Consider the following 12700-nt stretch of genomic DNA (forward strand, 5'->3'; position numbering starts at 1 on the left):
GGCTCACGCCTGTAATCCCAGCACTTTGGGAGGCCGAGGCAGGAGGATCACTTGAGGTCAGGAGTTTGAGCCCAGCCTGGCCAACATGGGGAAACCCCGTCTCTACTAAAAATACAAAAATAGCTGGGCGTGGTAGTGCATGTTTGTAATCCCAACTACTCTGGAGGCTGAGGCATAAGAATCGCTTGAACCCGGGAGGCGGAGGTTGCAGTGAGCCAAGATCATGCCACTGCACACCAGCCTGGGCAATAGAATGAGACTCAGTCTCAAAAAAAAAATGAGGCCAGGTATGGTGGCTCACACTTGTAATCACAGCACTTTGGGAGGCCAAGGTGGGTGGATCACCTGAGGTTAGGCGTTCGAGACCAGCCTGGCCAACATGGTGAAACCCTGTCTCTACTAAAAATACAAAAATTAGCCAAGTGTGGTGGCAGGCGCCTATAATCCCAGCTACTCTGGAGGCTAAGGCAGGAGAATCGCCTGAACCCAGGAGGCAGAGGTTGCAGTGAGCTGGGATCGTACCACTGCACTCCAGCCTGGGCAACAAAGCGAGGTTTTGTATCAAAAAAAAAAAAAAAAAAAAAAAAAAGAATACTTGTAAGAAAATACAAGAGAGATTTTTTTCATACTACAAAGATGTAGCTCTATAATCTTGTTACAGTTACTAACATTTTGGAGTATTTCCTTCTCAGTCTTATATTTCTGTATCTAAATTTTAAAAATAAAATAGTTTTCATTCTCTTGATACAACATAGGCATTTTCCTATTAATCTTCCTTGCAGCTTAATTTTTTTTTCTTTTTTGAGATGGAGTCTTGCTCTGTCACCAGGCCAGGCTGGAGTACAGTGGTGTGATCTCGGCTCACTGCAACCTCCACCTCCCAGGTTCAAGCAATTCTCCCGCCTCAGCCTCCCGAGTAGCTGGGACTACAGGCACGTGCCACCACACCCAGCTAATTTTTGTATTTTTAGTAGAGACGGAGTTTCACTATGTTGGCCAGGATGGTCTCGATCTCTTGACCTCATGATCCACCTGCCTCGGTCTCCCGAAGTGCTGGGATTACAGGTGTGAGCCACCGTGCCTGGCCAGTTGTTTTTTTTTTTATTTTTCTTTGAGACGAATCTTGCTCTGTCGCCTCGGCCAGAGTGCAGTGGCACAATCTCAGCTCACTGCAACCTCCGCCTCCCGGATTCAAGCAATTCTCCTTCCTCAGCCTCCCGAGTAGCTGGGACGACAGGGGCCCTGCCACCATGCCTAGCTAATTTTTGTGTATTTTTAGTAGAAATGGGAGTTTCACTATGTTGGTCAGGCTGGTCTCATGATCCTCCCACCTTGGCCTCCCAAAGTGCTGGGATTACAGGTGTGAGCCACTGCGCCTGGCCTTGCAGCTTAATTTTTAACAGCTCTAAGATGTTTTTTCATATAAAGATACCATGATTTATTTAATGAAATGCAGGTATTTTAGTATTATGGGTGTTGATTTGATAAACGTACCACCACCCCCACAGCAGCACATTTCTCTTATTTTGACATTCACTGCCTTAAAACATTTAAAAATTATTCTGGGATTTGTGGTAAGTTCAGAAAAACACTTTAAACAGATTCAGTTGCTCCCAGTCTAAGTGTTTATGAGACCTTCAGGAGTGTGGGCACAACTCTTAGTCTCCCTCTGTCACCCAGACTGGAGTGCAGTGGCACGATCCCAGCTCACTGCAACCTCTGCCTCCTGGGTTCAAGTGATTCTCCTGCCTCAGCCTCCTGAGTAGCTGAAATTACAGGCGTGCACCACCGCACTTGGCTAATTTTTTGTAATTTTGGTAGAGATGGGGTTTTACCATGTTGGGCCAGGCTGGTCTCGAACTCCTGACCTCAAGTGATCCACCCGCCTCAGCCTCCCAAAGTGCTGGGATTACAGGTGTGAGCCACTGCACCCAGCCTAAGCCACTGCGCCCGGCCAGCAACTCTTAAGTTTTTGTGAGACATCAGTCCTGTTGTAAATTCAGAATCTGAGCAGTGGTCATTTTATGAATCAGTAAATTACTGCCTTACCCATAACAACTTCGACTGTTAAATGTTTTGTTTTCTCTTAAAGCCCATCGCCGAAGCACCATTCAAGTTCGACATGGAATTGGATGACTTGCCTAAGGAAAAGCTCAAAGAACTAATTTTTGAAGAGACTGCTAGATTCCAGCCAGGATACAGATCTTAAATTTGTCAGGTACCTGGAGTTTAATACAGTGAACTCTAGCAAGGGAGGCACTGCCTTTTGTTTCTAGAATATTATGTTCCTCAAGGTCCATTATTTTGTATTCTTTTCCAAGCTCCTTATTGAAAGGTATTTTTTTTAATTTAGAATTAAAAATTATTTAGAAAGTTACATATATTCTTTTAGGAATCTCTCTCTTGTTTATTAGAAACTCCAAGTACCTCCTTTACTCTCAAGGGTAGTGAATGTGATTATTTGGAAACAACTTTTTCATATTCTAGATTGTTCATCTTTGGGTTCTCATCCATTCCTTGCTGCCTGTCCAGAGCAGTTTCACAGTTTACATGAGCATCTCTCTGGAAAGGGTTCTCCTCAGAACTCCCTCCCATGGAAAGCAGAGCCACCAGTTAAATAAATTTAGTGTTAGAGTCCTCTGTGCCTGCCCCTTCAGAAACTCCTAGCTGGGACCTGGTTCTACAGTTGATGTTACATGCAAGGGGCCCAGACCCTGTTACTGGTTCAGACTAGCAGTGTAGGCTGGAGAGCTGGAGAAACTTCATCCCGGAGATGGAGGCTGGGCTGGCCAGTCAGGGGGATTTACATGGGCCTGCACAGAAGCTACATGTGCTTAGGTCATAAGGGGAGGTGAACAATGTGACAATATTGGTAGATTTTAAAAATTGAGCAGGCCCAACACAATGGCTCATGCCTATAATCCCAGCACTTTGAAAGGCTGAGAGGAGAGGATCGCTTGAATCTCAGAGTTCAAGGCTGCAATGAGCTATGATTGTATCACTGCACTCCATCCTGGGTGAACCCTGTCTCAAAAAAAAAAAAAGTATACAGGAAAAGAATGCAAATCTTGATTTTAGAGAGTATGTGACAAGAGGAGAGAGAACTGGACTTGTGTTTAGAACTCTGTAGAAAGGAGCAGTGAATAAAGAATTGTGGGCCGGGCGCGGTGGCTCACGCCTGTAATCCCAGCACTTTGGGAGGCCGAGGCGGGTGGATCACAAGGTCAGGAGATCGAGACCACGGTGAAACCCCGTTTCTACTAAAAATACAAAAAATTAGCTGGGCATGGTGGCGGGCGCCTGTAGTCCCAGCTACTCGGGAGGCTGAGGCAGGAGAATGGCGTGAACCCGGGAGGCGGAGCTTGCAGTGAGCCGAGATTGCGCCACTGCACTCCAGCCTGGGCGACAGAGCAAGACTCCGTCTCAGGGAAAAAAAAAAAAGAATTGTGAGCCAAGGTAGAAGCAGTTGCTGGGGAGATGCTTTGGACAAAACCTTGTTGCAGTTACAGGCATCCATTCCCCATCACTAAGAACAAAGAACCAAGTAGACATGAGCTGAGGACTGACATGACCAGCTCAGCCTCCAAGCAGATAGCCCTGAAAGCCAGGCAGGGCAACAGAGCGGGAAATTGGTAGGGAGTAGACACTAGTAGTTTGGGGGCCAGAAAATGGTGTTTTCAAAAGTCTGACATCAAAGCAGGAGGGATTGAAATGAGGGAATACTGGGTAGGAGATCAGCTAAGAACAAATGCCTGGTCTTCCATACCAAAGGGGCCGTAGCCTTGGACTAGAAATGAAGTGGTGAGAAGCGGCAAATTCAAGAGGAGGAGGAAAGGCAAAGTCTGAAAGACTCCAAGTTTTCTAAACCTACCAACTTGAGGGAGGCAGGGCTGCTGGCACTGTTAAGCCCTCACTTAGCCTGCTGTTAGTTAACACCAGACGCACCCCAAAAGACGATCTCTCAAACCCAAGGGAAATGTGGAGTCACGCGAACAGGACGTGCAGTGGACTGCTAGCCATAAGCCCTGCGGAGTGACTGAGAAAGAAGCCTGTTACCAGCAGGGGGCTGAGCTGGTTCATGTCTTCTGTTGCCCCATACACATGTGGCTCTCTAGTGGAGGAGGTGTTAGCCACAGTGATTTGCACAATCACTCACTGACAGAAAGCTGGGCCCCAGGATCCAACCATTTTCACACCTGCAGTCCCCACAGAACTTCCTTCCTGGCTCCTCTGTGAGGTGCTCACAGTGGAGCAATTGTCTCTTGTTTCTCAAGAGTCCGTCCCTCTCCCTCTGTGAGGCTCCAGGACACACTCCCAGTGTCTGTACAAGGTCAGGTTAACTAGACTTTGGTCAGCCCACTGCCTTTCCTCTACAGCAGCAGAGTGGGGTAGTCATAACAGACCTGGATGGCCTGTGAGGCCTGAGAGGTTCACTCTCTTGCCCTTTACAGAACCTAGAAGATTGAGCTGAGCAACTTCTGTTGCTTTTCTTCCTTCACAATTCCTTTCACAGTCATTTTCCCTCAGCCAGGTGGTGGCCTGTGAGCATCTCATCTTCTCTGTCGCCTCAGGTCAGGCGGCAGTGCTGCCTGCGTAGTCTGAGTTAGACACTAAGAGCAAGCGGAGCAAGCAGGACCTAAACACAGCCTCAGAGGGGCCCACGTGGTAGGGGAGAAAGACACACACACACAACTGTGCACATTTTCAGTATAAAAGAACTTCTGGGGTTGACGTGATAATTCGTTTTTCATCATTTAATCAGCATTGAGCATTTCCCTTTGCCAGTTAGGAAAGGAACAAAGATGAATAAAACCCAGGTTTTGCTTTCCAGCAGCCTCATAGCAGGAAATGTAAACAACAGGGAGTATACAGAGTCCCAGAGGTGGACACAGGCATGGTGGGCCCCAGAGAGTAAGGCAGACATTAAAGCCTTGCAGAGTGTGTCCGACTCGCGGCAGTTGTGCTGCAGCTGAAACCTGACAGTTGGGTTCTTTGCTGGTTGGGGAGGGGCACAGCTGTGTGGAACCTGGAAGGCGGACATGCCAGACAGCTGGGCAAGAGGGGGCTGCAGAGAAAGAGGCCAGCCCAGGCTGTGGCCCTTGCTTCCCCAGGAGGCCAGCTCTCCCTCACAGGTAGCTGCCTGACCTGAAGCAGTGGCTCAGGTGACTCTGGCGGCAGTAAGGATGCAGGAGGACCTCTGAGAGCAGGGACTTGGGGGAACGACTTGGCCAGGCCACTGAAGAGACAGGCAGCACCGCAGGCACAAGGATGGCAAGACAGAGGCAGGGTTGCTCCTGGGGCCACAGGACGCAATTGCTGGCAGAACGCCTCCTGAAGCCAGCATTGCAAGGCAGGGGACCAGTATCCCTGTCAGGTCCACCACCACTCTGAGAGTCCCAGCGTGGCAAGGACAGTCACCTCTGTGTGTTGTTCATTTGCTCCAGACACAGAAGACACACAGATGATCCCTGTGTGCTTATAGCATGATTTTTTTTCCCAACATTCTTTTAGTGACAGTTTTCAACTATTCTGAAAAGGTGAAGGAATTTAAAGTAGACACCCATATTCCCACCACCTAGATTATACAGTTAACATTAACATCTTACTTGTTTTCTCACAGATCTGTCCATCTGTTCCTCTATCCACCCATCAATCCATCTCATTTTATCCATTCATTGCAAAGGAAGTTGCCAACATCTAGACTGACTTACAATTTAATCATCTAGAATATCACATGAATCCAGGGGAAGCTGGGGCTGGGTTGGCTGATTAAACTATGGGATAGGTTCTTTCATAAACATTTCATTTTGGTGATCACAACAGAATTTTGGGAAGTCAGCATGCATCCATGTTTATAATTGAGGAAACTGAAGACAGGAGCCTTTGAGCACTTTGCTCAAAATTGTACATCAAGTGGCAAAACTAGGCAGAGAATCCGGGTATTTTGGTCCCAGAATGCCATTTTCTTGAAATGTTTGCCAGCATGAAACGGTGGCAGGCTGCACACTGCCTGTGATTAGCCTTGCTCCTTGGGAAAGTTCTCAGGACTCATTCACAATACTAAGGAGCATTGTCTCTGAGTTCCCAGCCCACACACCGGAGATCAGGAGCTCTGAATTGGAGAGCTCAGGAGGTAAAGGTGTAATAAAACATGGGAACACTGGGAGGGCACGGTTGACCATTTGGCTGCAGCAGGAAAGGCCTAGAAACATACACCCCAGGACCACAGAGCACAGCTGTGGGGCCCCTCTGGTAGAGGAAGCAATCAAGTGATGTTTGTAGTGGTGGGCGAAAGTTCTTAAAGGGTCAAATTATATTCATTATATTTTGCTTAAGGGGGTCAATTTTAGAAATGTTTCCATGGGCAAGTTTAAAAGCTGAACATGCCTACTACCTGTGACAAGCTTCATTCCTGCCCAGCCCATGTCCTCAGTCTCCTACCCTGTGAGGCGGGTGAAGGTAAAGGTTAGTGCTCAACTTCCTTCTTCATCTGCCTGATTGTGAATTTTCTCAGGTGGATTGATCACTAGGGGCATGAACCGCATTTCCCTTTGGTTTATTGAAGATGAAAGTATTTTAGGGCAGCTTTAACTTCCTGCCAACCCATAGGTTTGGCTGCAGTTCACTTCTCCCTCTTAGCCCATCTCCAAGTCCACAGTTTGGCTATAGTTAGCCCATTCTTCTTGCCCCAACTCCTGAGTGGCAGATGAAAACCAGAGCTCTGAAAGTGCTCTGTGAAATAGTAAGTGATACTCTGCTAGGTTTTCATGCTGGAAAACATTTCACACCAATGAGAATCTCCAAAGGGAAAAGTCTGTTTTGTTTGCATTTTGAGACACTTGGTTGCCCCACTGGCCTTCTCCACCAGGCTTCTTCATCCGAACCACGGAATGCAGAACATGATTTGAGTGGCAGTTTTCACTTTTAAGGATGGGGCAGGCTGGGTACAGTGGCTCATGCCTGTAATCCCAGCACTTTGGGAGGCCTAGGTGAGTGGATCATTTGAGGTCAGGAGTTTGAAACCAGCCTGGCCAATATGATGAAACCCTGCCTCTACTAAAAATACAAAAATGAGCTGGGTGTAGGTAGCGGGTGCCTGTAGTCCCAGCTACTCGGGAGGCTGCAGCAGGAGAATTGCTTGAACCTGGGAGGCGGAGGTTGCAGTGAGCTGAGATTGCACCACTGCACTCCAGCCTGGGCAACAGAGTGAGACTCTGTCTCAAAAAAAAAAAAAAAAAAAAAAAAAGGGATGGGACAAAGTGATCAATAGCTGGGAGTGAAGTTCACTCATTACTTACAGTGGAGGCCAGGAGGCAGTGGCTCTGCAGGTGTGGCTGCTCTGTGCTCACCCCTACCAATCTGTTCTAGCAAGCCCTCCAGGGGCTTTCCAGGCTAGCATCTGAGAACCACTAGCCTGTAAACAGTTGGAGTAGATTTGGTTTGGAATAGAATTTCTCCAAGTAAAAGTAGGGACATTGGAAAAACAGGGAAAGCGCCGCTGCTCATGCTTTCCTGGTGTGATGCTCCAGGTGGGCCCCGGCCAGGCATAGAGAGTGAGGGAAATGCTGCCTTTCAGGGTGCTGGTTCAGAGGCCTCGTGGGAACATAGCTGTCAGGTCACCTCTGACCTGCGTGATCAGCACCTCTCCTGCCCGTGGGAACCAGTCACAGCTCCTTGCCTTTCCAAAACCCCAGCCCATTATCCTCACTCACACTTACCACCAGGACTGTTTTGCCCTCAATCAAAGAAAATGTGAGCATTATTAACAATGCACTGTCCCCTGCCTGTGCAGTTAACTCTGTCCTAGCTGGTCATTTAGAGAGAGAGACTTGCTAAGAATAGGAGGTGGCAGAAGACCCTTTTGCATAAAGATGTATTATTTTACAAAGGCCCTTAAACTCTTAATTTTGACCATGGAGTAGTGTTGGATATCTTAGTATATGTGCTGCTGAAGCAAGCACTAGTGTTGGATATCTTTCGGTAAATAAAGGGCATTTTAGGAACACTGCATTCAGCGTAGGCTGGGGGAGGTGGCGTCTTTCCTATGAGTGTTGTGGAAACCACCTCAGAACTGTCTGAGAGGAGGTGCCTGTGGAGTGAGGGCTGACCCTGGCCCCTTCAGAACTGCCATGTGTTATCCTTGCCCAAGTGTGTCCAAAGAAATGGCCATTTTGCAGGAGTCTTTTTTCCCTTTTCTATTTTCATAATGCTATTGCTGCTGCTGCTGTTTTAATGGGGTTCACTGTTGTCACTTTTGTGTTTTGTGATGCTGATGACGATGCTGTTTTCACGTGGCTCACTCTTAACTCAGTGGTCTGTTTGTGTTTCTATAGGACAAGGGCTCAGAGGACTGGACGTGCTCAGACATCGGTGTTCTTCTTCCCAGTTCTTGACCCCTGGTCCTGTCTCCAGCCCGTCTTGGCTTATCCACTTTGACTCCTTTGAGCCGTTTGGAGGGGCGGTTTCTGGTAGTTGTGGCTTTTATGCTTTCAAAGAATTTCTTCAGTCCAGAGAATTCCTCCTGGCAGCCCTGTGTGTGTCACCCATTGGTGACCTGCGGCAGTACGTACTTCAGTGCACCTACTGCTTACTGTTGCTTTAGTCACTAATCGCTTTCTGGTTTGAAAGATGCAGTGGTTCCTCCCTCTCCTGAATCCTTTTCTACATGATGCCCTGCTGACCATGCAGCCGCACCAGAGAGAGATTCTTCCCCAATTGGCTCTAGTCACTGGCATCTCACTTTATGATAGGGAAGGCTACTACCTAGGGCACTTTAAGTCAGTGACAGCCCCTTATTTGCACTTCACCTTTTGACCATAACTGTTTCCCCAGAGCAGGAGCTTGTGGAAATACCTTGGCTGATGTTGCAGTCTGCAGCAAGTGCTTCCGTCTCCAGAATCCTTGGGGAGCACTTGTCCACGTCTTTTCTCATATCATGGTAGTCACTAACATATATAAGGTATGTGCTATTGGCCCAGCTTTTAGAAAATGCAGTCATTTTTCTAAATAAAAAGGAAGTACTGCACCCAGCAGTGTCACTCTGTAGACTTACTGTGGTCACTTGTACCACATAGAGGTGTAACACTTGCCAAGAAGCATTATGTGCAGTACTTAATGTTTGTAAGACTTACAAAAAAAGATTTAAAGTGGCAGCTTCACTTGACATTTGGTGAGAGAAGTACAAAGGTTGCAGTGCTGAGCTGTGGGCGGTTTCTGGGGATGTCCCAGGGTGGAACTCCACATGCTGGTGCATATACGCCCTTGAGCTACTTCAAATGTGCGTGTTTCAGTAACCACGTTCCATGCCTGAGGATTTACCAGAGAGGAACACTGCGTCTTTAAATGAGAAAGTATACAATTATTTTTCCTTCTACAGCATGTCAGCATCTCAAGTTCATTTTTCAACCTACAATATAACAATTTGTAATAAAGCCTCCAGGAGCTCATGACATGAAGCACTGTTCTGTCCTCAAGTACTCAAATATTTCTGATACTTCTGAGTCAGACCGTCAGAAAAAGCTAGCACTAACTCGTGTTTGGAGCTCTATCCATATTTTACTGATCTCTTTAAGTATTTGTTCCTGCCACTGTGTACTGTGGAGTTGACTCGGTGTTCTGTCCCAGTGCGGTGCCTCCTCTTGACTTCCCCACTGCTCTCTGTGGTGAGAAATTTGCCTTGTTCAATAATTACTGTACCCTCGCATGACTGTTACAGCTTTCTGTGCAGAGATGACTGTCCAAGTGCCACATGCCTACGATTGAAATGAAAACTCTATTGTTACCTCTGAGTTGTGTTCCACGGAAAATGCTATCCAGCAGATCATTTAGGAAAAATAATTCTATTTTTAGCTTTTCATTTCTCAGCTGTCCTTTTTTCTTGTTTGATTTTTGACAGCAATGGAGAATGGGTTATATAAAGACTGCCTGCTAATATGAACAGAAATGCATTTGTAATTCATGAAAATAAATGTACATCTTCTATCTTCACATTCATGTTAAGATTCAGTGTTGCTTTCCTCTGGATCAGCGTGTCTGAATGGACAGTCAGGTTCAGGTTGTGCTGAACACAGAAATGCTCACAGGCCTCACTTTGCCGCCCAGGCATTGGCCCAGTACTTGGATTTACATAAGATGAGTTAGAAAGGTACTTCTGTAGGGTCCTTTTTACCTCTGCTCAGCAGAGAATCGATTCTGTCATGTTCCTTTATTCGCAATCTTAGGTCTGAAATATTCTGTTAAACCCTAACAAAGAAGCCCCAACATCTCAGGTTGGACTCCCTGGTTCTCTCTAAAGAGGGCCTGCCCTTGTGCCCCAGAGCTGCTGCTGGGCACAGCCAAGAGTTGGGAAGGGCCGCCCCGCAGTACGCAGTCCTCACCACCCAGCCCAGGGTGCTCACGCTCACCACTCCTGTGGCTGAGGAAGGATAGCTGGCTCATCCTCGGAAAACAGACCCACATCTCTATTCTTGCCCTGAAATACGCGCTTTTCACTTGTGTGCTCAGAGCTGCCATCGGAAGGTCCACACAGCATTGACAGGACACAGAAATTTGACTGTTACCGGATAACACTGATAAGTCAGTTTTCATTTTTAAAAAAGCATTGACGGTTTTATTACTCTTGTTTCTTTCTAAATGGAAAGTTACTATTAAGAGGTTAATTTGCAGTCCTCTTCTAAATAGAAAACCATAGCCTTGGCTACTAACATCTGGAGACTGAGCTCCTTCCCATTCCCCTTCCTGGTACTGTGGAGTCAGATTGGCATGAAACCACTAACTTCATTCTAGAATCATTGTAGCCATAAGTTGTGTGCTTTTTATTAATCATGCCAAACATAATGTAACTGGGCAGAGAATGGTCCTAACCAAGGTACCTATGAAAAGCGCTAGCTATCATATGTAGTAGATGCATCATTTTGGCTCTTCTTACATTTGTAAAAATGTACAGATCAGGTCATCTTAATTCATATTAGTGACACTGAACAGCACCTCCACTATTAGTATGTTCAAATAAGCTTTCAGACTAACAGCTTTTTTGGTGTCTAAAATGTAAGCAAAAAATTCTTGTTGAAACATTCCAGTCCTTTCATTTAGTATAAAAGAAATACTGAACAGCCAGTGGGATGGAATTGAAAGAACTAATCATGAGGACTCTGTCCTGACACAGGTCCTCAAAGCTAGCAGAGATACGCAGACATTGTGGCATCTGGGTAGAAGAATACTGTATTCTGTGTGCAGTGCACAGTGTGTGGTGTGTGCACACTCATTCCTTCTGCTCTTGGGCACAGGCAGTGGGTGTAGAGGTAACCGGTAGCTTTGAGAAGCTACATGTGGCTCACCAGTGGTTTTCTCTAAGGAATCACAAAGGTAAACTACCCACACCGCATGCCACGTAATATTTCAGCCATTCAGAAGAGACTGTTTTCTCTTTATTTGCTTATATGTTAATATGGTTTTTAAATTGGTAACTTTTATATAGTATGGTAACAGTATGTTAATACACACATACATATGCACACATGCTTTGGGTCCTTCCATAATACTTTTATATTTGTAAATCAATGTTTTGGAGCAATCCCAAGTTTAAGGGAAATATTTTTGTAAATGTAATGGTTTTGAAAATCTGAGCAATCCTTTTGCTTATACATTTTTAAAGCATTTGTGCTTTAAAATTGTTACGCTGGTGTTTGAAACATGATACTCTTGTAGTGCAGATGAGAAGCTATAACAGTGAATATGTTCTCTTACGTCATCCACCTTGACATGATGGGTCAGAAACAAATGGAAACCCAGAGCAAGTCCTCCAGAGTTGCACCAGGTTTACCTAAAGCTTGTTGCCTTTTTTTGTGCTGTTTATCCGTGTAGAGCACTCAAGAAAGTTCTGAAACTGCTTTGTATCTGCTTTGTACTGTTGGTGCCTTCTTGGTATTGTACCCCAAAATTCTGCATAGATTATTTAGTATAATGGTAAGTTAAAAAATGTTAAAGGAAGATTTTATTAAGAATCCGAATGTTTATTCATTATATTGTTACAATTTAACATTAACATTTATTTGTGGTATTTGTGATTTGGTTAATCTGTATAAAAATTGTAAGTAGAAAGGTTTATATTTCATCTTAATTCTTTTGATGTTGTAAACGTACTTTTTAAAAGATGGATTATTTGAATGTTTATGGCACCTGACTTGTAAAAAAAAAAAAACTACAAAAAAATCCTTAGAATCATTAAATTGTGTCCCTGTATTACCAAAATAACACAGCACCGTGTATGTATAGTTTAATTGCAGTTTCATCTGTGAAAGTGTGAAATTGTCTAGTCCTTCATTATGTTCCCCAGATGTCTTCCAGTTTTGCTCTGCATGTGGTAACTTGTGTTAGGGCTGTGAGCTGTTCCTCGAGTTGAATGGGGATGTCAGTGCTCCTAGGGTTCTCCGGGTGGTTCTTCAGACCTTCAGCTATGGGGAGAGGTAGGCGGTGCCCACGCCTATCTCCTCATCCTCCTGAACTTCTGCAACCCCACTGCTGGGCAGACATCCTGGGCAACCCCTTTTTTCAGAGCAAGAAGTCGTAAAGATAGGGGTTCTTGGACATTTGGTTCTTATCAGTATTGGGCATTATGTAATTACTTATTTACACAACAAAGATACTGGAAAATGTTTTGGATGTGGTGTTGTGGAAAGAGCACAGGCCTTGGACCCATCCA

General features: G+C 45.6%; 1 protein-coding gene across 1 annotated transcript in view; it reads left to right on the top strand.

Annotated features, from left to right (window-relative positions):
- The window catches only part of MAPK1 (mitogen-activated protein kinase 1), a 106827-nt gene extending 94578 nt beyond the window's left edge, over positions 1 to 12249 (top strand). Inside the window, exons 8-9 of the mRNA XM_054469062.2 lie at positions 2093 to 2218; positions 8334 to 12249. Coding sequence (XP_054325037.2) covers positions 2093 to 2209 — 117 coding nt within the window. The 3' untranslated portion in view covers positions 2210 to 2218; positions 8334 to 12249. The remainder of the gene's footprint in view (positions 1 to 2092; positions 2219 to 8333) is intronic.
- The last annotated feature ends 451 nt before the right edge of the window (positions 12250 to 12700 follow it).

Source organism: Pongo pygmaeus, chromosome 23 (assembly GCF_028885625.2).
Source record: "Pongo pygmaeus isolate AG05252 chromosome 23, NHGRI_mPonPyg2-v2.0_pri, whole genome shotgun sequence".
Lineage (NCBI taxonomy): Eukaryota > Metazoa > Chordata > Mammalia > Primates > Hominidae > Pongo > Pongo pygmaeus.